Consider the following 24,693-nt stretch of genomic DNA (forward strand, 5'->3'; position numbering starts at 1 on the left):
TGTTAAACCCAGAGGCGTTGCTAGGGGGGGCTCAGGGGACTACAGCCTTTTGGTTATAGCCCCGGACAGAAGCTGAGGGGCGACAACCAAAAGACTAGATAGCCCCAAGTCCGGACAGAGTAGCCCTGGATCTTTTCCAGACCTAGCAACACCCCTGGTGAAACCCCTTGAACGCCAAACACTTTGATTCAGGGTGGTTAGCAACGAGAAGAGCCTAGACCAGGACAACCATTAAACAACTGATAGTATCACATTAGATGCTAATGATGGCAAATATGCTACAGAAACATGTGCCATACTGGATCTGAACTCAAGAGACGATCCAAGCAGGTTTAAATGAAAGGCAAGACATATTCACACATGTGAATATAATGAAACATTAAAACACCCTAGCAAGTGTTTCACAATCCTGATTAGTCAATCTTCGGGCTATATGAACTGGTATAGCCCACAGATTGATTACAGCCTGCAGTTCGGGTTTCAATTACTCCACTGAGCTGGCGGCGGGCGTGGAAGCTTGCAAAGTGGACCCGTTGGTCGGCGTGTAAGTTCGGAACAGAAAGAGTTAACTTTCCGTTCCGAATTACGCATTGCAAGACCAACGTGTGCAACCCAGGACCACCCACTCATTGGAAACTGAAAGAAATGCTTTCCGCTTTCACTCTCATATGGAAAGCAAGCGAAAAGCATTTCATCAAATATAAAACGGCCGAGAAAGGAAAGCTGCATTTTTATTTGTTATGGAAAGTGCCACGTTTCATTTTTTTGCTGCAATTGAAAAACAGGGAACCAATGGGGAACCAGAGCATACAAAGGTAAGTTGATAGCACGCTGTTGATTTAAATGCAGTGTCCTTGCTAATATTGTGCTACTGTCTGTAAGTGTGCTATAATTGGAAGGATATGTTTGTGCAGGGGGGAGAAAAAAACACCTGAAATTACCTTAATTAAAACACTGGGCAGGCATAGCCACACCTGATTTCTGTTGATTATGGTACTCCTCCCACCCAATCACCTTCCACCACCCTATAATAAAAAGAGACCTGTTTATTTGAAGCACAAAAAATGTCTGCAACATTTACCATTTTGCATTGTTTTTGTACTTCAATTAAACATTTCTCATTTATTCAACTTTAATTAAACACTGAGGGTGTTCTAATAGCTTTATAGACCTGCAGCGCAGGCTGTACCAGGCGTTATTGTCCCTCATACCTCGTTAAAGGCCCTTGTGAATAAACTCGGTCTTCAGGGCCCATAACGCCCGGTACGGCCCTTGCTGCAGGTCTATAAAGCGAGATTATTAGCTACTCATTCCCATGGATTGGAATATCATAGGTAACTGATCATTACCTATATAAATTGAGACATTACATGATTCAGAGTTCAGCTATCGATACGGACCAGTAATATTCGTAGATCCAATCCATTTTGCTCAAATTCCTCACACAATGTTAACGAAAAATACGATATAAGTTATCTCTTAATAATGCTGCAGAAGATGCGACCCTCTGATGTAAGCCTGCAGAATTACTAAACCAGTTGAATAATGGCTTCCCACCATGAGGAACGCCGGTCATTTGTGGCGGCTGCCAGCCTGAAGGAAACTCCACTTGGCTGGGAGGCGCTTAGTAAGGGGCAAGGCAAAGGAAAAAGAAAGGTAATTGGGGGGGGTTGACTTTTTTGAGGTTCCTCTATGAAACAGTCCCACCCATAGCGTAAGGGAAATATCCCGGGAAAATATTAAGGGCCTCATGACAAATAAGGCGTTGCAGTAAAAAATAATACTAATGGAGCAGTCATTTCTTTACTGCCGCATTACTGCACCACTACACTACAATTTTGGCAGTGAAGTGGAGGATTCCACTGCTTTACCGCCAAAAATCAGCAAAATCAGCAGAATTACTACCAGCAGTAATTTCGCCAAAATCCCCATGGAGTTCTATGAACTCCAATTAATGGGGGCTTACGCCGCCTACCACCACTTGTAAGTAGCGGTATGGGGATTTTTGACGTATTCACCGCTGGCGGAGTTCCAGTGATGTAAATCCGCTGATGTTCAGAGGTAAAGTGGAGGATTAACGTCCAGCAACCAGCTGGGGATTCCACCATGTTTCCTCTGGAAATTGGTGCATGTACCGTGCAGCTATACCACTGCAGGTAAATGTGCAAATTATTATAATTTGGCGGTGCAGGAAATATGGCGGTAATGCAATTACCAGCACTTTTTACCCTCACCACCAACCTTGTTATGAGGCCCATCATATCTTAATTTCATTGAAATTGACAAGTTATGAGTTGAAACAAAAGTCAAACGTTTATTAGTCATTAATTTCCTGAGTATTTTGTGCAATATACTACAACTCGGAAACATTGCTTGGAATTAGAAAGTAATACTTTAGCCTAACAGAGAATCATTCAATATAATGTTTCAAACATGTATACAGTGCATGCAGTCACTTTATTGTATTAGTTGGCGTATGTGCAGAGTTGCCTTCGTAAGCATCTAAGATGAATACATTTTAGAAGATGAATGGCTGGTCCAAAAAAGGAAAGCCATTACTCTTATTTGCCAAGTCAAGGAGAGAGAGAGGAGGAGAGAGACATTATAAATAACAAATGCAGGTCAATTGATCTTTCAATTGAAAGATGACCTGACAATGACAATGACATAGTCATAATTTAATTGTACAACTTGGATCATTTGCTATTTAAAACTATCATGTTGTACCTTTATGGACCGATTCTGAAAACTAAAAAAGTGTGCTGCTCTGAGAAGTGCAAGAAATGGACAACAAAAGCACAACAAATAGATGTACATGATTCTCCGAATGTTGCTTCTCAAAGTTGCGCGAGTGCAAAAAAGATGTGCAAAAGGAGGGCACAAGATGCTCAACAGGCATAAAGCATGTGAACAGCCAAATTACACCTGCAGATAGAGGAGTGACAAGCAAATGTAGGTAAAAAAAGCACATGAAATATAATCCACAAAAGGTGAGCAAAATATTTGCACAAAAAACGCCCATCTCCATTAGCTCAAAAACAAAAAGTGGAGCAAGAGGGTTAGGAAAGTGTGAAAGTCAAGAGGCAACACAAGCAAGTGACATTTACCACACATATTACCCCATTCAACACAGTAGAAAAGGCAACCAGGTACACATATTCAAAATGGCTGAACCAGGGAAAACCCTGGTGCTGCGTCATCTCAGAAGATCAGGTGGAGGAGGTGGGGTAAAAGAACATTCAGATGAAGGTCCACCACCTTTGCTCTGGGAGCTGAGGTGTACACACGTGCTCACTGCAAACCACCGAGAGGGCAGTGGACCTCAGAACACAGCACACCCTCATCAGCAGGGGACACCTTCTGCCACCTGCATTACACACATGAGCTTGTATCTTCTTGCAAGACATACCCGGCTGAAACAAGACTCCTCAAGTCATCTTGAATATTTTTATTTTGCCTCTTAACATTTGACCAGATTAGGAAAAAATGAAAAGCAAAACACCTAAAGCTCAAGTCTTAGTGATTACCCACGTTCAAATCCAATATTGTCAAACAAATCAATTATAATTAAAGGTGCAAATCAGAATATACAGCTGTAGAGGGTTTGCCCGTTTCCAGAGCGACTTTGCCCATCATCAGGTGCCCTCAAAGGTATGGTTGTATGGGTTGGCCTCACTTTGCAGACTTCCAAGTCAAAGTACTGGTTCTACATGGAGCTGTGAGGCTATTTCCTTCTTTGCAATTGTGTTTGGGGGTATTTGCACACATTTCCAATGAATCTGATGCACGGCGCACATCTTGGGCATCTTTTGTGCATGAAATACATAATATGCGAGATTCACACACAACATGTGCATCCTGTCAGATGTGCCAATACATGGGCACTTATTTGCACATCCTTTAGCACAAATAATTGCACTGTCTTTCCCATGGAGCATTTTTTGCACATTTGTTATGGATGCGGGCACCGCACAAAGATACGCAATAGTGCAAGCGCTTCTTTGCACACGTGCAGATCTCATTGGGATGCAGATATTTTTGAGAATCTGCCCCTCAATGTATATCTTATTGCAAACACAATTTGATTGAGATGTTACTCAAAGTTAGATTTTCCCTAACCGAGTTTGTCAACATCGCCTATGGCAGGGATTTCATAATGTGTAATAGCAAAAAGTAATGTTGCATCATCATCAGGCTTTCTAATCTTTGGGTGAGGAGGACGGCAGGATCCAACTAGTTATCAGGGGCCAGTAGATATGACTTACAGTGCTAGAGATGTGTCTATTTGTAAAGAAGTATTTTTCCCAATGGTATTCCTACGCACCTTCTTAGGACCCTGGAAGATGTTTGAGCCCCACTTTTGACACATCTTTTTAATGATATGATAGAAAGAGGAAAGACACCAGAGTATTGGAAATGCGCTATTGTCCCTCCAATATTTAGACATGTTTCGAAAGCCTCCCAAGGAGCTCACCGTCCAATTTCTTACTTGACTGCCCATTGAAGACCTTTGGGAGGGTCATTTCAGCTAAGATACAGGCCTGGGAGGATGCTGGCAATACTCTGTCTATTACGGGACTGGGACTCCGAGAAGGACAAGGAACCAGGGAGAAAGCTCTTACTCTGCATTTCATCATTTCAAATGTGCTGTATGTAAAAAAAAAAAAAAGTGAATATATACCCAGCATTCAGGCACCTCAGTACGACTTTTCATCAAGTAAATATCGCTACACTCGGGCAATGATTAATATATCTTAATTGCCTGAAAATCTAGTGAACATACTAATATTATTACAAAATGTGCCTCGCTTCAAGTATTGTGGTATTCCGCTGGTAAATCCGCCTGAATACCGCCAAACGGAATTACCCTTACTGCCTGGTCGAATTACTGCCAGATTACAAGTGGTGGAATGGCAGTGTTAGTCCCCATTTGTGGAGTCCACTCCATGGGGATTTCGGCACAATTAATACTGGTGGTAAATTAACCAGCAGTAATTGGAACAATTTTTCAGTAAGTCATCGGAATTCTGGCATTTTGTGGGAGGTTTTTCACCCACCTCACCACCAAATTTGTAGCGCATTGGTGCGGTAATACGGCGGTTATGCAGTGGTAACAGAGTTACCAGTTTGTTACTGCTGCTTTTTCCCACCTCACCATATTTCTAATGAGGCCGTAAGCCTTGTGTTCCATTGGGTGGTAACAGGCATTGCACCTCCTGGTACTGAGTTAATACAGGGGTGAGGCGGGCTTCATCCTTACACCATTAATGTTGTCCCTATACATTAATAGCTTACATGAAACCTCATTGAGTAGTAAGACCGATGTCTGCCGTTTTGTAGTGTAGGTACCTGTCCTAAAATACCTTTTCCCGAAAAAGCTCCTTGATCTCCATGTGTCAGTGCCTTCCTTTGCAGTGCATATGGGACTTGGGATCACCTTTTCAGAGGATAACTCGCATAGTGAACAGATCCAGTTATGGCTCCGGGTATCGTAAAACACAAAAGCAACCTTGAGTCATCTCATTTAGGGGCTTATTCACATAACGTTTTCCAATGGGGTTTTGCCATTGTAAAACGCTTCTGTGAATTTGGTCCATAGTCTCATATTATGTCCTCGGACAGTCATTACTTATGTGTTCCATGGTTACACTAGGTGCAACAAAATCTTAAGAGAATTCATTAAAGTAAATATTTTCTGAATAAACGTATTTGTGGTTCTATAAAATAAAGTCTGTGTGAGCACTTTATTTCAGAATGCAAGTCTGTGGAACTTCTAAAGCCATCAAGTCGGGCGCTTGAAGTGCTGGACTCTGGAGATCTGTCTAACCATCTGGCATGGAAACACATAAAAAGGAGCAGGTCCTCAAGACAGGAGGCAGGTTTAACCTGACCCTTTACATTGGTTACTTGCACTCTCTTGATAATGCTAGCAAATGCTTGTTATGCACAGATCTAAAGGAGGACTGAATGCACTTTATGTTCTTGTGTCCAATGTATGCACTGATCCGATGAAGCACAATGGTTCCATTATTCAGACATGTGGTTTTTCCCAATGTAGACCAGCGTTTTTATACTGGAGACCCTATTGGTAGCATGCCTCTCTCTGTGCCGCTTCCAGGATGAGAAATAATCTATTGAAGGCAATGCCACAGTCTGAGAGCTGGGAGCCTTTTTGTTTGTTTGTTTGTTTATTTCTAATGTGCACCAAACCCAGTGTGCTTATAGTGTGTTATGACGTTTACATTCTGCAGATCAATCACTGTGGCTTAACTCCTACCTGTTTGTTTTAGATTCTATTTTATAATTTTACATTTTTTAGAAATGTATGCTGTTAAGAAATGTTGGCGCTAGTTATATTTTGATTTTGCACTTCGATGGGTGATTTGTATCCGAATAAAGGTTTACGATATGAAAGGCAAACACGAATAACAATGATGTGTCTATGGATTAGAACACACTCTAAGGATGGGGGGCACATGGATACAATACACTTTGTGACATCTTCGGTGATTTGTTGGAGTAAAGAGAGGAGGTATTCCCAAGCATATAGCAATCAAATGTAAATAATGTTTTGGACATTCCTCCAAATACTGAAGACTATAATACTAATAAAGCTTGAAAGATGCAGGGTAAAGGAAGAGGCTAGACACCTGTAAAGCTGCCAGATGTTGCTAGAGCACAGACTGGACAAGATGAGACTATTCAAGCAGACAGATATACATTTATTTTCACACAGGATTCAAATGACTCCTCCATCCCATATTGTTCAAAGTCTTAGGACCATGTGTACACAAGTGATGGCCGCCTCACAAGAAAAAAAGAAGGGTATGATGTCGAGAATTTGTTCCACAGATATTTGCTGCATGGTTTAAGATGCCAATGACGTGCTGCTGCTTCTAGGATCAAGGTGTTCTCTTTTCTTCGTCAAGAGCTCTCGCTGAAGTGAGGACACACCAGGCAGTGGATGGCAAAAGGGCTGCGTCAGATGAATCCTCCATGCGTGGTATGATGAGGAGTATGAAGGGGAAAAGGGTTCATTAGATCCGAAGTCAGGGGGAAAGGAGGCAAAGCCCACTGTTGAAACATCTTTCTAAGAATTGAGGACCTAAATTCCAGATTATACAACCTGCGAACATGTCGGCCTGAAGAAATGCACATCTCTTGAAGTTTGAAAGGTCCCTGTTGGCTAATGCTAATTAAGGTAGGTAAGATGTTTTTTAAAGTTTACTATTCGGAATTTGCAGCGCGGGAAGGGCCATCAGCCAATCAGGTGGCTGCAACAGTGGGCAACAATAGACATTCTCCGCCCGCTGCTTCCAGGAACACGAGCCACAGGTGGCACATTTCTTTATTTCATTTAATGTGGGTAGGTAACAGGGAGCCACTCCCTGTTGCCTCCCCACTCCCTCCCCCACCCAAAACATTCCAATACCCTTCCCTGCCTCCCCACTTACCTGCTGCTCCTGTACCAATACTCCTCCCATCTCCAGGCCGCCATAAACATAGAAAAGGGACTCAGTCCCTTATGGCGGTGGCCATCTTTTTTTCTCCAGTGTGCAAATGCTTTTAACGCCCTTGGCGTGTGGGTGGACATGGATGGTAATAGCCCACAGCGCTCGCTGAGGCCCTCGGTTCACTCGGCCCTACCTTGACTCAGCAGGTGGGCCATTACCAGCCATTTCTGTCTCTCGCAAAGTGGGCGAAAGCCATAATCTTGGAATCCCCCCCATGCTGCAATGTTGGCTCTTATACTCATTACTCAAAATATATACAGAAAATGTACAAAGGTATTAAATATGAATTAAGGATTGCAAATAAAGGTCTTGATCCATGAAACGTGCTGTATGGCCCCTGACCCAGTTTCTAATCAATACCTGCTTTTAGGAAACAAAGTAGCGGACCATGAATTGTGCCTGTGTTACACGCATTTCACTTCTCTATACACAGGTGTGATTTCGACCATGGATGTGATATCTCTTCAAAAGTATTTAAATTCAGAATTCAGTTTGGTCGTCTCAGCTCGGCACTCACTTGGTTTTCACCCTTAAGTAGCAAATAAGAAATACTAATGTAGGATGTGATGGTCTACACAGATCCAAGTGTACTTGCACAAATTCTGCAAGGACACATTCAACAATGAAGACATTATGACAAAGCAAATTGTATGCAAAACATTACATTTACTTCTTAGATGGTAAATGTAAAGCGTCTAAACGTATGCACTATTAAAATGTAAATTTAAATACACAAAACATTACATGCATCCTCTTCCCACCTATCAGGCTACTTTCAAATACTTCTTGCTGCCCTTACATGGGCGAACCCCATAAAACATTGCTTGACACAAAGCCCTTCCCCTACATCCTTCTAAATCTGACCTATCAACTTATTCCTGCCTCATCCATTCACTCTGTGAGGCCGATTCATGGAATTTCATGCATAAATCGTGCAAGGGCCGCGTGCCGAGAAGGACACTGCATGAGTCTGCATGCAGAAAGAAAAATGTGCGCAACGCGTATTCATGGAATTTTTCACGCAAAGTAACCGTATTTGCAAGTTACGGCTGGAACACCCACGACATGCCCACACGCAAAGCAGAAAACTGCCAGATCAGCTACCTTTGCCCACTCCCCCAGGTGAGAACACATGCACCCTTCAAACAGTCCCCCCTAAGCAGGCCTGTGACTCAGGGAGCATGCATGGGGTCCTCCGTAACTCTATCCGGCACACCGACAACATGCGTATGAAAATTCGTAACTCGGCTATAACTCGGAAATGTGCGTGCAAACCTACGTAAAACGTTCCTATACCCTGCTACACAGCTTACGTGCCCCCCTACATTACATCGGAACCCTGATTGAGTAAATACACCCCGAAATCCGACATATGACCCACATGCACGCTGAAAATCCTACACACAAGTGTACTTACGCCAGCCTTCGGGTGGTAGATGAAATGAAGGACATGCGTGGGCATTTCCCAGCCGATACGTTGTGCGACAGATTCCATGAATAGGTCTCTTGCCGCGCAATAAAGAGAATGCAAGGAACTGCCTGCAAGCCGTCCCTCGGAACAACCACTTCTTCGCAAGTTAATCCTCATTTCTAGTGTTCTGCCCCCTTGCAAGCAGGCCACGACCACCGTCTGCTCGGAGTCTCGCCAAGTCCCTCGAGGGCTCACACAGGCATGCCAGGCCAGCGTGAAATCCACGCAAGTCCAGGAAAAGTTCTGCGCATTCGATTCCATGAATCGACAGATTTGTGTGCACAGATTTGGGCGCAAGTAGCATATTTTCTGCGCAATTAATTCTATGACTCTGGCCCTTTGTCTCCCTACTCTGCTCTTAGACCAATCTTCCGTCGCGCTCTCTTTTTTGCGATTCCTTGCATTGCATCTCCCGACCTCTTCATTGTACTTGCTGCTTACTTTACAGGCAAGAGGACAGATTGTGTGTGTACTAACCTCTGAACTTCAGAACGATTTCCTTTCTATTATCCCTTGTACACTTGGGAGGATTAAGGAAAGCCCATTAGAACATACACTGCATTAAACGACCTTGATAGTGATTCTGTGCGGATATAAAAATGTTTTTATTAAAAACAAATATAAATATATCCTGGTTTATTTACAGTATGACACAGGACTTCAGTACTGGATAGAACTGGACAGAACATAAGCATGTTCACACAATAATGCACTTAATTACTATAATTGGTTATTTATAACGCTCTTAAACCCAGAGGTTTCTAAGTGCAGACCTGGGGATCGAACCTGTGTTGCATGTCGTAGTCTTGTTTCCAAGGTGAGTGCATTGCCCCTGAGCTATCCTCCCGAGGATCGCTCACTTAAGGATTCACTTAAGTGAATAATGTTTCAGAGAAAGGAACCTAGTGTTTGTTTGATAGTGATGGTCATTTGGAATTAACCTATCTGTATCCACAACCTCAAACGGCATGGCTTAGGTCATCCCATTTTCAGATTCCTAAAATGCCAACTGGTGTGTAACGCAGGAGTCTGCGCTTTAATTTGTATGGGGAAGGCACATGGCTGGGTGAGCTTGCAGTTGATATTTGTATCCCTACTAACTGTCATTCCTTTAGTGACCCTTTTCCTCTTGGTGTTCCTCAACACACAGGTATCAGATGTAATTTATACCTCATCAAATATAAGTACTCCCTAGTCTTGTAATACCCATATGCACCTTCACCTATAGTGTCTGAAGGGTTATCTAACTGCCGGGATCCTGCAGGCAAGCTAGGTACGTGTCACCTTCTAGCATTGCTTGACTGGTAGCCTACATGCGCACCGCACATAACTCAGAAAGTAAGAGCTGCAACATTGCTTGTCTGGAGAGGTACGCGATCCATCAAGGTGCCCGCTGTTCGAATACTCGGCCACGCCATTCATCCTCTATGTCCATCACTTACTTTACATCCTATTTTGGAGAGTATTGTCCTACAAGGCTAGTGTGGATGTTTTGTGTATTGCGCACATATGTCATTCATTTGTCAAACATATTAGAATTGGAAAAACAGCCTTTTCTATATGCCATTATTGACTCTGTATGTCCATCACCTTAGTGCCTGTTTGCAGTTTTCATCAACTGTGCCATAATATTGTAGCTTGACCTCTGGCTCTTCCCATTTTTGAGAAAGTGCTGGAGGGAACACATTGTATCAGAGAGTTGAGTGTGTGACCTAGCAACACTCAGCCTGTTCAGATTTCCTTTCTTTTGCCTTCTAGTAGCTGTATGTTTGATTTGCCCATTCTACATGTCTACATGTTGTACTACAAATCCCAGAATGCAAAGTCCAAACCGAAGCAAGACATGCTGTACACTTGTGGCTGAAGCCCTGCACACTGTCTGAGACAAGACTTTACTCCATGCTCTAGTGTAGAGGCTGGGTATTGGTCAGGACTTGGACAAACAGGTCTCAGTTGTATTTTGTTGCCTCTAAGTAGCAGTTGTTGAGCACTCAGTGTCATTCTCAGGAGCTGATCGAATGGGTTAAGGTACAGGGTATCACGAATGAATAAAAGCTAAGCCATGAAAATAGTAGATTGTAAGTAAGTTAGATGTAGTAAAATGGATAAGTACAGGACAGTTGAATATGAAAGTGTGACATTCTGTTAGTTTAGGCAGACATTGGTCTGAACATGTGAATGAAACAAAAGAGATGGACACACGAATGGGAGAGATAAAGGACAAGTGAATATGTCCCTCCTGTCCACAACCAACATATCCACCGAAGCCCACAGATTATCAGAAGATGCGGCCCTGCAAGAGGCTGCCTTTGATCACACATAGGGCCTCATTCCGAGGTTGGAGGTAGCCATGGTGCTATTAGCATCCACTATTAGCACCATGGCTACCCCCTTACCGCATACCGGGTCCTGGTTCCCTGAATGGGGAAATACCGGCCCATTACAGCATTGGAGGACCCAGTATTTCCCCATTCAGTGAAACCTTCCCCATTCCCATTCGAGCCCCCATAGGGCTCAATGGCAATGGGGAGGGAGCTAACAACGTGCCCGTTAACAACGGGACGGTTGTTAGCTCCCTGGTCTGCTAGCGGGACCTGCTAAGGGCGCCTGGTTTTACCAGGCGCCCTTTGCGGGTCCCGCAAGCAGACTCATAAAAGAGCGGTGAGGGGTTAATGGCACCGGCACCATTACGGGCGCCGTTAACCCCTTTGCGCTGTGGGATGTTTTTACCCATGCATCCAAGCCCTACCATAAAACTGTGCAGTACTGGCATGGAAAACATCATGATGGCCAGAACTCCCCAGAGAGTGCACAGGGAAAACATGAACAATAGGCTGCCACCCATTTTTGCCTATGTTGTGAGCACAGGAGGGCACTGCCTAAAACCACCATTGGGCTACACACACAGTAGCCTGAAACCATTGCAAAAGGGGCAATGCTGATTGCCAAAAGCAACCCATAACTATTGGGAATTCATTTTCTTCAGGTCAAATATGGCTAAATTATGGGCACAAAATTATTTTACTGCAGAACCACACCAGTGCCATGTGCTGAACCTGGATAAATACTTCCATGTAAAATCTCTTGTTTGAAATGCATTAATTCAAGACTGATCCAAAGAAAATGCATGCAGTACCCGCTTTGGACTCAAGGCGGCGCTAGCGGTCTAAACTCTGACAGGGAAACTGTATTTAGGAGTTGCAAGAGGGGCAGGGACTTCAAAGCTTGTTAGTTAATTGAAAATCTAGCCACCTGCTGTTCCCAGAGACAATTCGATTTGATTAACAGGCCAAAAAGCTGGGAAACCTTCTCACCTCAGAAAGCCCAGGATATCACATGGTCATGCTAACCAAATGCAAAGTGGCCCCCTGGTCTGTTGACCTCAGCTTGCTGGAGCCCACACAAAAGACCTTTTCCCTTGAATAGGATATGGTGATTTTGACTGTTTCCTGTCAACAAAGATCTGCCAGCCAGGAGAGACATGTGATCACTGTCATCCCCAAACTTTGGGGGCGGACTCAAACACTGAAGTACTTTCAATTGAAAGCAAATATATATTTTACAGAAACACTTATAACTCTTGGTAACCAGATGACAGAAATGTGAAATTTGGGGATCCTTAAAATGAAAACTTTGCCCACAATTCAAGCCCAAACTCCAATTTGTGTGATGTTCTGGGGCAAAACCCCGCTATTTATTGATACTACAGACTCTGTGTTTAAGCTAGAGACATGGGAATTTACTGGAGTATGTATGGACAGGCCGTGTATATGTGTATAATTTTTAATGAAAAACCAATGTTGCATAACCCACTAAAATCGAAAATAAGTTGCCATTTCTTTACCCAAGCTCCTAGAAAAGCCAGAGTCGGAACAGTGCCTACCTCATGTGATATATGATGTGTGTAGGTGATGTATAAACAACTGTGTATTTGGGAAATATGTATTTGGATCAAATATAGATTTGTGTGTAAAGATGACAGGGGAGGGCCCTCGGCCATAAAATCTACCTCATCACTCTGACTCACAACTCAGTTCCCCCAATCATGGGAGAGGGGAGAATTGGGCCAATGACAAGTAGAGAGGGGCAGGCTTAGCTAGGCCCAGGCACACACCCATTTTTAAAACACATAAAAAGAGACAGCTGGGACAGGTAGAGACATTCAATTCCATTTGCTGCGGAGCATGCTGACCGACGACTTCACATCCAGAGATCCAGACTTCAAATCCATCAATCTCCAGAACCTGTAGCAGAAATTAACTCCAGAATTTGGAGCAGAGAGGCCTGAATCCACCAGCTGAATCCTCTTCAGCAGGCCTCAAAACTAACCAAACTATTCAACAGCCGGGCGAGCTGTTTGAAGTTTTGCCGAGAATTTTTGCAAGAACCTGTAGCAGTACCCAGAAAGCAGTGTTACATCCAGAATCCAGAGAGGCTAGACCAGCAGAGCAGAGCTGACCCAGATCGCTGTGAGCAGAACCGGTGCCTGATTGACCCGCCGAGCAGACAGAACCACAGCCGGACGTGTTGACCAGATCCGTGACGAGGCCTAGTTCAAATTTATATTGTGAGTACCTAGCAGAACTGTGCAGAACCAATCTCTTAGTTAAAATAATCTAATCCAAACTATTTTAACCTAAGTAGAACTGCCTCCTAGAAATCGTGTCATCTGTCATTTTTAAAGCTGCACAACTGTCACCTGTCAATTCTGCAGCTGCAAGCTGTCACCTGTCATTTTGAGTTTACTTTAAATCCGAAAAACTACCTTTATTTAATCGTCCGTATCTCTGGAACCGTTTGGGCTAGGAACGAGATTTAGATTTAGAATCTAAGCTTTCCAACAAGCCTAGAACCGACTTCCTACTCCTTATACTTTTACCGCAATCGCGATTCACGCACTCGCGAAATTTACCGCGATTTGCGATTTTGGCTCAATTTCTCCACTTGTCAAAATAGCAGCTCCATTCTTTCTTTTGTTAAAATCCGTTGCAACATGGTAATAACTCATAGAGCATTGCTAAAGTGAGCCTGAACTAATACCAACACGCATCTCCCACTCACCCTGAATCTCTAGAGGGAATTAAAATCAGTTGGCACATTTTCCCATCCATTGCCATCACATTTAAAAGCATTTTGGGCCTGTGTTTCAAACTCCTACCTGTTTCCTCTAAGCTTGCTGGGGGGGGAACTGAATTTCGTATTGTATTTGATTGCATTCCTGAGAACTGTGTGCTCCTCTTTCCATCTCCTTCCATTTCTTACATTGCATAGGGGAGGGGGGGTGAATTGCCAGAGAAAAAGTGATTATCTTATCTTTTGCTAAAATCATATCAAGTATTTCTGTACTGCATTTTATTCCTCATTGCTTTTCCCTTGAAACCATACAAGTATTTTTGCTACTTTATCCATCCTATAATAACTCCTCCTTGATTGTAAAGAAGTGTGCTAGTGCCAGATTACCCATTGTTGATCAACATTATATCCATAAGTGTGATATCAATTATTAATTTATTATAAAAGTGTGATATATATCTTGTTAATTTTTCAAATAAACCTTTTAATTTGCAAAACAAACCTACTTCTTGGCTCAGTGAGGTCAGGGGGATTCTAAGAGGGGGGTGTTATACAAGGGTTGTCATCCAGAGTACTGACCTGGATATAAAAATACATCAATAAGGGTTTTCCTCAGCATCCAAGACTAGGCATTGACTTAGCTGTAGTGTTGATTGAATATTGCTTACAGCGCCCTGCTCGGAATGAGGCTCATAGTAGAAATCTAGTGGTGCAAAGCAAAAGGAGAAACATTCACAAATGTCTCTGTCCAATATCGGAGGAGCATTTTGCCCCTCACATCTGCATGCCCCCATTTCTCACATCACAAGTGTTTTGTATGCTATTGGGTGGGCTGGCATCCGGTGGAGCTGAACTACAAGCTGCCCCTTTATATATAGGTAAGAAGTGGTGTTATATTACATAGTGTTGGCAGTACAAAGTCTGGTAAACCACTTCCAGTGATGGCAGTTGCTGGTACCTCGTGGTCCAGAAGTTAGGGTGTGGATCCTACAGCATGGGAACGTGATTGCCAGTTACCATTTTTAGGTGTCTCCTGCCAACACTTTGGAGAGTTAATCTGGGACTGCCAAGCCAACTGTCAGAAGAGATCGTGGGAAGGCTTGCATAAAGACGCGAATGCGGGGACAGGACAACAGCGAGAATAAAGGACAAAGGAAGACGAGGTAGATGCATCCCCCAAGAGCCATACATGCGTGACCTCTCAATGAGGGCTGGTTCACGGATGCGAGGCCAGGGTAACCTAAAATGAAGAGATGGGGGGAGACTACTGCCGTGCTATGAGGGTAAATAAATAACTGAACCAGCAAGCTTTGCAAAGACCTTTGACCAAACTAGAAGCTTCCAGTTTGTCCACAACTCACTGAGAAAAAGAACATTAAACACTGGTTTACTATTTTCACTAGGACTGGGGGAGAGACTAAGTAACGTGTCCAAGGGCCCAGAGTGTTATTGATTAATGAATAACCAGGGTGTGGCGAGTTTTCCTACATATTACCAAGCTTTACTCCCTATTTTATAAAGATGGATTGTAGCGCTCCAAGAGGATAAGACCAAGAGCAGATCAATAAGCTTGTAATAAAGACGTCTTAACGGCGTATGATTTAATGATTTGGAATGATAATGTCTTACAGCAAGAACAGAAATACCGGATTATACCTAAAAAACAGTCAACACTGCACCTAATCTAAACAGAATTGTAGTCATTATTAAGAAATTCAGTCAAAACTCCATGAGGTAATACCGAAGTGTAGTGTGCATGTATGTGTTTATGTGGAGGAGTGATACTATAAGTAGAATCGCATTCAGTGGTTGTCGTTTGCTCCCTTGTACATTGCTTCCATGAAATTGAGTATATATGGATGTCTTCTGGAAGAGGGCTGTGATCATGTTGCACTGTTGAGTTGGAGACATAAATGCAGCCTTGCCTAAAGCATCATTCTACGCGAACCATGACCCAGTGGACCACTTCAAATTCAGATTGGTTCTTGCTTCCTTGCAGTGTCTTTCCGTCCTTGACCCTATACTTAACAGGTTGCCAACCACTTGCAGGGTGTTCTTATATCAATATATTTTCAAGAGAACCTGCTGTGTAGCTCACATGGTTAAACGTGTCAAATTTAAAGAAGAAATTCAATGCTTGGTCATGAGATGGCGACGCCATGCAAAGAAGGGGCAGGGGTTGGTGCTGAACCACACAGCATGGCAGAGTGCAGCAGTCATATGCAACATAGCTGCCAAGCAGAACTTCATGGCATTGGACTCTTATAGCAGGCCGGTGGGAGGGAGTAGTGTGGTTTGCTACTGCCATGATGCCTATTCAAACATCTTGATGTGCATTGGCATTCGGGTCTCGATCCACTGTGCCCATCACCGGCAGGTCTATCTGGTGCTTCTCAGAGCATTGACACCTCATTTTGCTACCAGATGGAACCCAGAGCGCAAACAGAAATCTTACTGTGAACCCATTCCTGTCGTGTCTGTTTTTCAACTTCAAATTGCACCACCAGCCTTTCTTTCCAGTGATTGAGCCATTGCGCCAAAGGGACTCATTCTTCTGCCGAATCCCAGGATTCTGGAACTGGATCCCTTATCTGAGTCTTAAGTAAACAAGCACTGACTATGCCAATATATCTGCACTTTTAAAGGTGCGTGTGTTGAAGGTGTCTGGGTAAAGGTACAAAGGTAGATCAACAATAGGAGAAGGTGCATGGGAAGGGAAAGGGACAGATGGGGAGAGAGTGGGTAGCAGAGCTATCAGCATGCCAAGAAGTTCTATAGGAGTAAAGAACGTGGAATAAAGTCCGAGCGACATGGGGCAGACGACAAAGGGTGCATGTGCAGTGGATGTGAACGGCCAGGCCCAGACCAGTTTAGCAATGTAGGAGCTTGCGGGCCAGCATTGAAAGGGTAATGAAAGGGGGAGAGGAGAATATGGTCACAGTGGGAGAATCAAGCTGAGATAAGTATGAACTCTGGCAAAGAAACAGCATTCTATAGGGCTCACATTAACAAATGCTCTTACAAGACCGCCCCTGGAAACCTGGATATTACCTGGGAAAGCTCGCTCTGGTAACTGCCTGTTCACGCTGCTCCCCCTTGCAGGGTAACTGAGCATGAGGGCCACAGAAGAATAAAAGTGGGAAGGTAGAAGAAACAAACGACCAGCCAACTAGTGCACCCATGGGGTATACTGGGACACTAAATGGTTAATTATTCAGTGAAAACCATTGCCTTAAAATCCCTTGGCTACAGGCAGGCACTGCACCAGCACACTGACTAGTTAATTATATTTGTACACTTTACCTCAACTCTGAAATGGCAGGTCCAGCATTGCCTCAGGCTGCCTTCTCTTTCAACTATTTTCTCTGGCATAGTACTGAGCGCTTGTGTCTTTCTATAGACTATTTTCTGGCTGGCCAATGAGTGGCAATGAGCTGAGGAGGGCAGAGCAATGCTTAAGGAGGCAGATATGATATGATAGGATATGATATGATTTGGTATTTATAAAGCCCCTTTACACAAGTGTTTCAAGGCGTGTTTCTAGGCAGGACAAATTTAGGCAAAAATAGGAACTCTATGTCACAGAGCAGAGGTGCCAGTGGTCCAGATGTATTTAAACCCTTCCACCCATCACTTTTTTGGTTATAGTTTGTCTCCCTGTGTTAGCGATGGCATACCCAGATGTGGGTCCCTTGCTCGCTGTGCAGAGGGAACCAAGTTGCACCTCACTGAGGAGGCCAACAAAGCCGAAACATGTCTGGGGTTGCTTGTGCTTCCGTGCAGAGGAGACCTGGCGGGCTGGGCTGTTGGTGGCAGTAGCTGACTGATTCGCATATGGCTGGACCCCTTTTGCAATGGTGCAGACGGGGTAAAAAAAATGTGTTGTGGACGGTTGGCCAGAGCAGTGCCAGTGGTTCAGATTTATTCAAAACCTTCCACCCATAATTCTTTTACTTATGGAGTGGCTGAGTGACAACAGTGACAAAGTCCTGTGACTGATATGTAGGAGAAGGGGTGGGGTGGCTGTGGGGGCTGACGTCTGCTGCCAGCTACATGATGCAGGGCCCAGGGGAAGTGAAGGGAGGATCTCCTGTCCTACCCAATGATGCCCCAATTAGTTTTCCGGGGCGTGTCACCTTGAGAACATGCCCCTGTCTCTTCTTGGAGCATTGAGAGCACATCTAGTGTTCTGGCACACTGTGGTACAAACACTCTCAAGGGCTGTTGGATGGAGCTGATTTAGGACTCTCATCTCCTGTGAGGAGGTGTTTCAGGCTGATTACAAACCATGGCAGAAGACCACTGAATAGCCAGAGGAAAGGGGTTTGCTATGTGCTGCACACAAAGATAAAACCATGTGTGCTGCTCCCCACATACCTGCAATGTGCATGGACCAGTCAGCCTTTGTTGTACTGGATCTGAGACGCAGCTGAGGTGTGCCACATGTGAACATTGGACTTGAATCTTTGCTATAAACTGCCCACTTCTAGTGTTCACAAATTGTAGTTCCAAGATGGTGGCCACATTTCTCTAGGTTCATCCTTTTCCCTACACAGGGAGGGAAAGGGCCACAAGAGTGATGTAGAAGCCACACATTATTGCCACTCAACCAATTCAGTTCCCAGCCTAAAATCAGAAACACCTGAATGAGATTAAGTGATGGTGGTGCCCAGTGTAGGGGAAAGCAGCTATGCTAGCCACAGTCTCACTAGCAGATGTGTGTGCGCTTGGGGGCGGGGGAGGACATTTGGAGAAATCTGGAGCTGAGAACAAGAAGAGATCAAGGTGGTGCAGGAGGAAGACATTTAAAGAGAGGTGGCCAGAAAACAAGAGAGGTGATGAAGAGGGAAGAAGATCAAAGAGGAAATGAGGTGAGATCCAGAAGGAGGTGGAGCATAAGGAGGCAGTGAGGAGGAACCTCAGAAGCAGTGAGGTGGTTGAAGGGAGAGCTAAAGGAGGAGTGAAGGAAGAAGGTGATATTGAGAGATAAGGGGGGGGGTGCATTCAAGAAGTTGTTGGGGGTGGCATACATAGATGGGAGGTTATCCTGGAGTTTAGAAGTGTTATCAGGAAACCAAAATGGAGGAAAATAAGGAAGAGGTTAGGAGAAATATCTTGAGGAAGGAGTTGGGGATTTGCCAGAGCTACCATAAGGAAGGAGGAGATGAACATTAAGGTGGACGTGAGAGAAGAGGAATGCCAAGAGAAGGAGAAGAGGAACAGCAGTGAGATGGTAGAAGTAGAGACGAAAAGCAGGCATGCTACATGCCTGATAAAGAGTTGAGGCATGGAGGAGGCACATGCACATAGTGTAATCTTATGAAGGCACAAGGTGATTTTAAGGAGGAGTTTGATAGAGAGGAGAGGATGTGAGAAGTAGAAAAGTTCCACTTGAATATGGGGCCATTGTGATGAATTTAGGAGGCAAATGAGATGGAGGTGTAGAGCTAGGAACTTGACTCAAGGAGATGGTGAGAATGTCTATGTCCAGCCTGCAAATAGCTAGCATAAGATTGCCCACACGTTGGTGGATGCTGTGGGCATTCATCTATCACTGTTAACCCTGCAGCTGCTTTGCCCAACCTCACTTTGGTTGTGTATGTAGGGTCCCAATACTCATGATGAGGGGGCTCTCAAGAGTTGAGGGTGAGAAGCAAAGGACCTGAATACACCACAGAACAAGGAATCAAGAAAGAAGTATGGGACACTCAAACCTCGAAGTCTGTGAGTGACTGAGAAAGGGTAATATATTCCTGTAGGGAGCCTAGGATTGAGGATTATATAACCCAGAGACTTGCTTGTGTGAAACCCAAGACGAAGACATTATATTGCAGAATTATTGTATCACTAGTAAGAATTGAAATGTCTTCCAGAAGGGGGAACCACAAATTGAGGATTATGAAATTCACACACTTGTTGCTGCATTGTAAGGAGAAGTCCTTTGTTACAACGTCTATGTGCAAAAGGTGACTTTCCATCGATTCCCACGTTTAACTAACTGAAAAAAGCTCAGAGGAAATCTGGAAAGTGGTGGCAATTTTGACCCAACTTTGTAACTTCCCTTAATAAACCTTTACTTAAAATGCCCTTGTGCCTGTATGGTGTTGATCCCGCTCACCTTTGTGACACATCAGAACCCCCCTAAAATAGCTCTGGGAGATATCGAAATCTCCTATCTAGAACAAAAAAGTACAGAGGGAAAGCCAAATGGTAAACAGTGGGACCCTTTGCACTGCCAACTATTTTATGGAAGGGATAAGGGTTGCACTCCTCTCTTGGAGAAGTTAGGTTGAAACATACATGTCTTTTCTTATGTTTTATAGAATACTTTATAAATTGCCACACAATAAATCTCTGTCAAAAGGATTTTATAGTTTTTGGGTATTTGGTCATCATTCATTGGTTTTAGTTCTATTAACAATTCTATTTTTCTATATGCTATTTCTGTGACTTGATCCGCTTACATTGAACATTACTGGAGAAGAGAAATGTAAGGTTCCAGTTCATCTTTCTACAATAAAGAATACGAATGCACTTCACATGTTTGTATGGCTATTAAAGCAAATCGAAAACTGCAATATGTTTTACATTGTTAGGAGAGGAAGGGGTATGCTGAGCTAGAGTTGTTGGAAGGGATATTGTTTGTTAAATGCAGGAGGATTAGGAGGTGCAAATATTATCTAGCCATGATTACCCTTGAACATTTGGACCTAGAAGCCCAAGCATTTAAAATAGCTGTACAGACACACAAATTCATACAATATGCTTAGAGAAAAACAAAAGAAATGCATACATTACCTCTCCTCTTGGAATACCCAAGCTTATATCATTGACCGCAACAGTTTTCTTATTAAATCTTTGGTAACATTTCCTGAGGTTGTAGAGCGTGAGAATGTCATTTCCAGAGTGTCCAGAGAAGACTCTCAATCTCTCGGCTTCCACATCTCGATCTCCAGAAGGATTTACGATACTATGGACAGAAGGCCAATTTCTGCAAAACAAAACAAGAATATGAATCCAAGATTAAAGGATGTCTCTTGAGGTTTCTGCTTTTAATTCAGTATTTTGAGTCTCTAATGCAATTTTCTAACACATACAATTTACTACGACCTATCCCCACACGGCAAATTCCTGCTTCCAGCGGTGGACATCCTAAATCAAAGCTTGATTTTGTAACGGTATCTCCTGCTTTTGAAAATAAAATGTCTCATGTGTTTTATGGTTTTTCCAGCTTCCATGGCAGAAAGAACATTAGTATGCACATTCTTGTTATGGACGTACATCAATATACTACTATGTTGAACAGTTTTGTGAAAAAGTGAGGAAGGCAAGGCGTGCATCCAGTTCCCAGTCAAAATATACCTGATGCATAAAGTAACTGGGTTAAATCCCAAGAATGTCCAGGTATAAACAGGGTTAAATTCCAAGTGCTGCAATTCAGTTGCTCTTTAGTTCTTCTCCTCCAAGCGCTTTCTTGTCACAAACAATCATCAGGGAGGCTGTGTTTCTTTTCAGGTGTTACCGATTTAGTTGCTTTTTCAGTCTCTAAGGATTCTGGTAGTTGTAGTGAGGACATTTTTTCAATTCAGGTGACCAGGAACCGACCCTTCTCCTGGAGCACACATCTTTCCCAAAATTGGAGGAGGGGGAAAACCATCATTTTGGCTCTCCAAAGTGGGGCATAATAACCCTGGTAAATGAAAGTTTGATTTTGTAACGGTATCTCCTGCTATTGAAAATATTATTTTAAATGTTACAGATATGAAAATGTCTCATGTGTTTTATGGTTTTTCCAGCTTCCATGGCAGAAAGAACATTAGTATGCACATTCTTGTTACGGACGTACATCAATAAACTACTATGTTGAAAGGTTTACCTGCATCCATAATTACGCCAATGACAAAAGATGAAGATCCCTCACATTTTCTTTAAAGTACCTGTCAACCGGTTAATTTTCTTGGAGCCCTTGTGCACTAAAGAATAGAAGGCACAACCCAAACATCTCACCCATCCCACCCTTGAGTGATTGTGCTTCGAAATGTTAAGCCAACATGTTGAGCATGTGGTGCTGCAGCTATATTTCATGTGTATACAAGTGCCTTCAATGGGAGGATCAGCTTTTCCAGATCCATATCAGATACACCTGATCATCTGTTTTAGAGTGTTTTTGTTGGGTGGGTTATTGCTCTACTTGAGACCCACTTTCAAGCCACTGAGATAGTTGCGTTCGCCAACTGGGAGTTTTCTTTATGGGAAGAGCACAATGGGCCTCTGACGAATTGAGCGGTGAGGTGGTAATTCCGCCAGACAACATTTCTGCCCCATTACAAGGTGATGGGAGGATGCACAGAACATTGGTGGTAATGGTAATTCCGTCTGGTGGAACTGTTGCCGAAAAAGCAACTTCGGATGTTAATTCTACCATGTATCCGCAGTTACCATTACCGCCGTGCAAATCAGTGCTAATTCTGAGGGCGGCAATAGCACCTGGTGGAAAGAGAACCATGCAGGAAATGGAAGGTCAGGCGGTGGACATTTTTAAAAATCCAATCCACCCTGAATCTCCCATTTCTTGCTGCCATCCAATCACAGGAGATGCTGTAAAAATGTCTTAGGACAAATGCAAAGCAAAGGTGCTTCATACGAGGCTGCAGAAGCATATGTTTAGCTAGGCAGAGCTGCAGGACCTTGCTGATGAGGTTGTGGCTAATGTTGACAAGCTATTTCTGGGAAGGTGCTGAATGACATCTGCCCAGAGGAAGGCTGTCATCTGGACACCCATAAGGGACAAGGTAGCTGCGGTGGGCACAGTCCCATGTGTTAATGAGGACCAACATGAGTACAGGAGCAGCCTGATTGCTAGGGTCGGCAGCTTCCTGGCAAAATACTGGTGGGAGACAGCTGCCACAGGAAGAGGCACAGCGGAGCCCCTTGTCCTGACACTATGAGAGGAGAAGCCAGTAGTATTCTCCAAATGGAAGGGATTGAGGGTGTTGGGATTGCTGAGGTTGGAGCCAGCAGTCACGGCCATGCTGGTGAGTATGAATGATGACTATCCCATGCAAATGCACTGGCCAAATCCACAGCCCAAGCATGTGTCTCCCAGCATAGATGGTCCCAATGGACATGACATGGCCAACCAAATGCAATGTTTATAAAGGCACAGCCACAACATTCTTGTGCAAGGGAAGGTGGGAGACTTTACAATAGGCATGCACGTGTGTGCTGGAAAAGGCTAAGTGGCAAAGTGAACCCCCTGAGCCAACACATGTACAAACCTTATCGACAGGCCAACTGCCATGTATATGCACTGTACACCCTCAGCAGACTCTACTCCAACCTTGCATGAGCAATTCTTATTGGCCTGCAAACATCTGTGCCACATGTGATGAGATCACATGTGTGTAAGATGGACATACATGTTTAATGGGTGTCTTGCTAGCCCATGTACAAATAAGTATGATGACTGCCAGTATGTCATTGTCCACCCAACAGGTTCATAGTTGACTCAGGGAGAAGAGGCAGGACCATCAACATCCCAGGGGACATCCACTACAGCAAGCACCTCAACCTCCACCCCTGCACCACTCAGCCAAGGCAAGAGCAGGAGTATGAGCAAGAGTGACACAACTAGCCCAGGGCACAGCAGGTGCATGGCAGCCATGCCAAGTAGACATGCTGAAAATGTTGCCCCTCCACCAGCAGTGCATATGCCACTACTACGACACTACCTGATGGTAGCACACCACACACAGCTGCAGGTACAGCACCCCCGACAGCTGCAACCACCCTCTCTACAGCCAGCCCTCGCGCACCTTTGTGAGGAGCCACATGCAGCAATTGCCACCCATGTCTCAACACCAGCGCCCACCCATCTGCCCTTTGACTACCCCCCCATCACCTGAGTCATCCATCCAGTGCTATCAGCAGCATGACATGAACAAAGAGCACAATGATGATGCCATTGGATCAACTGAAGCAGGTGACGGGGGTACATGTCCCCCTGCTTCAGCCCCAGCCCTGTTCGTAGGCCACAGTGCATGCCTCAGCATTCCCTTGATGCACTATGGAGGTGGCTACACATGATAGAATAGCGCGGCAAGTACACATTGAGAACATTACTGAAATACAGGTGCAGCAACTGCAGGCCATTCATAACTCGATGCAGGGCTCATCATACAGGATTGCCAGGTCCATGAACTGGCAGTGCCATGAATTGTCCGTGGCAACTCCTGCCATTACTGTTGTGGACCAGAGGGTGAGGGAGCTTTACTGAGGTCATTTCTGCATTCTCTGAATCAATCCACAGCAGCATGCTCAGAGTGTGGCCCATCCACCGCGGTCACCCCCATGGATGGGTCATTATCTGAGAGCCCACATCACCACTCGTTGTGAAATATGGCCTGTTCACTGCCGGAACAGCCTGGCAACGGCAAGAGGCCATGGAAATGAAATTATGTGTGTTGACACTATTTCACTGTGCACAAGGGAGGTGGGTGGGAATTGGTGTTGGGGATGGAGGGAGGTGGGTGGGGAAGGGTGGTTTAGTGAACTATTTAATCTGTGGCTAGGAACCAAAGTGTGCAGCAGGTGCAAAAAAATGTGTCTATGAGTTCTTGCCGCACCAGGTGCCCT

The 24,693-nt window shown here is 44.1% G+C and overlaps 1 protein-coding gene across 1 annotated transcript in view; it reads right to left on the reverse strand.

Annotated features, from left to right (window-relative positions):
- ABCA13 (ATP binding cassette subfamily A member 13) overlaps window positions 1-24,693 on the reverse strand; it is a 2,251,223-nt gene that overhangs the window by 679,814 nt on the left and 1,546,716 nt on the right. The window contains exon 40 of the mRNA XM_069613428.1: window positions 20,857-21,049. Within this exon, the coding sequence (XP_069469529.1) occupies window positions 20,857-21,049 (193 nt within the window). The remainder of the gene's footprint in view (window positions 1-20,856; window positions 21,050-24,693) is intronic.

Source organism: Ambystoma mexicanum, chromosome 5p, assembly GCF_040938575.1.
Source record: "Ambystoma mexicanum isolate Mex_15411 chromosome 5p, UKY_AmexF1_1, whole genome shotgun sequence".
Classification (NCBI taxonomy): domain Eukaryota; kingdom Metazoa; phylum Chordata; class Amphibia; order Caudata; family Ambystomatidae; genus Ambystoma; species Ambystoma mexicanum.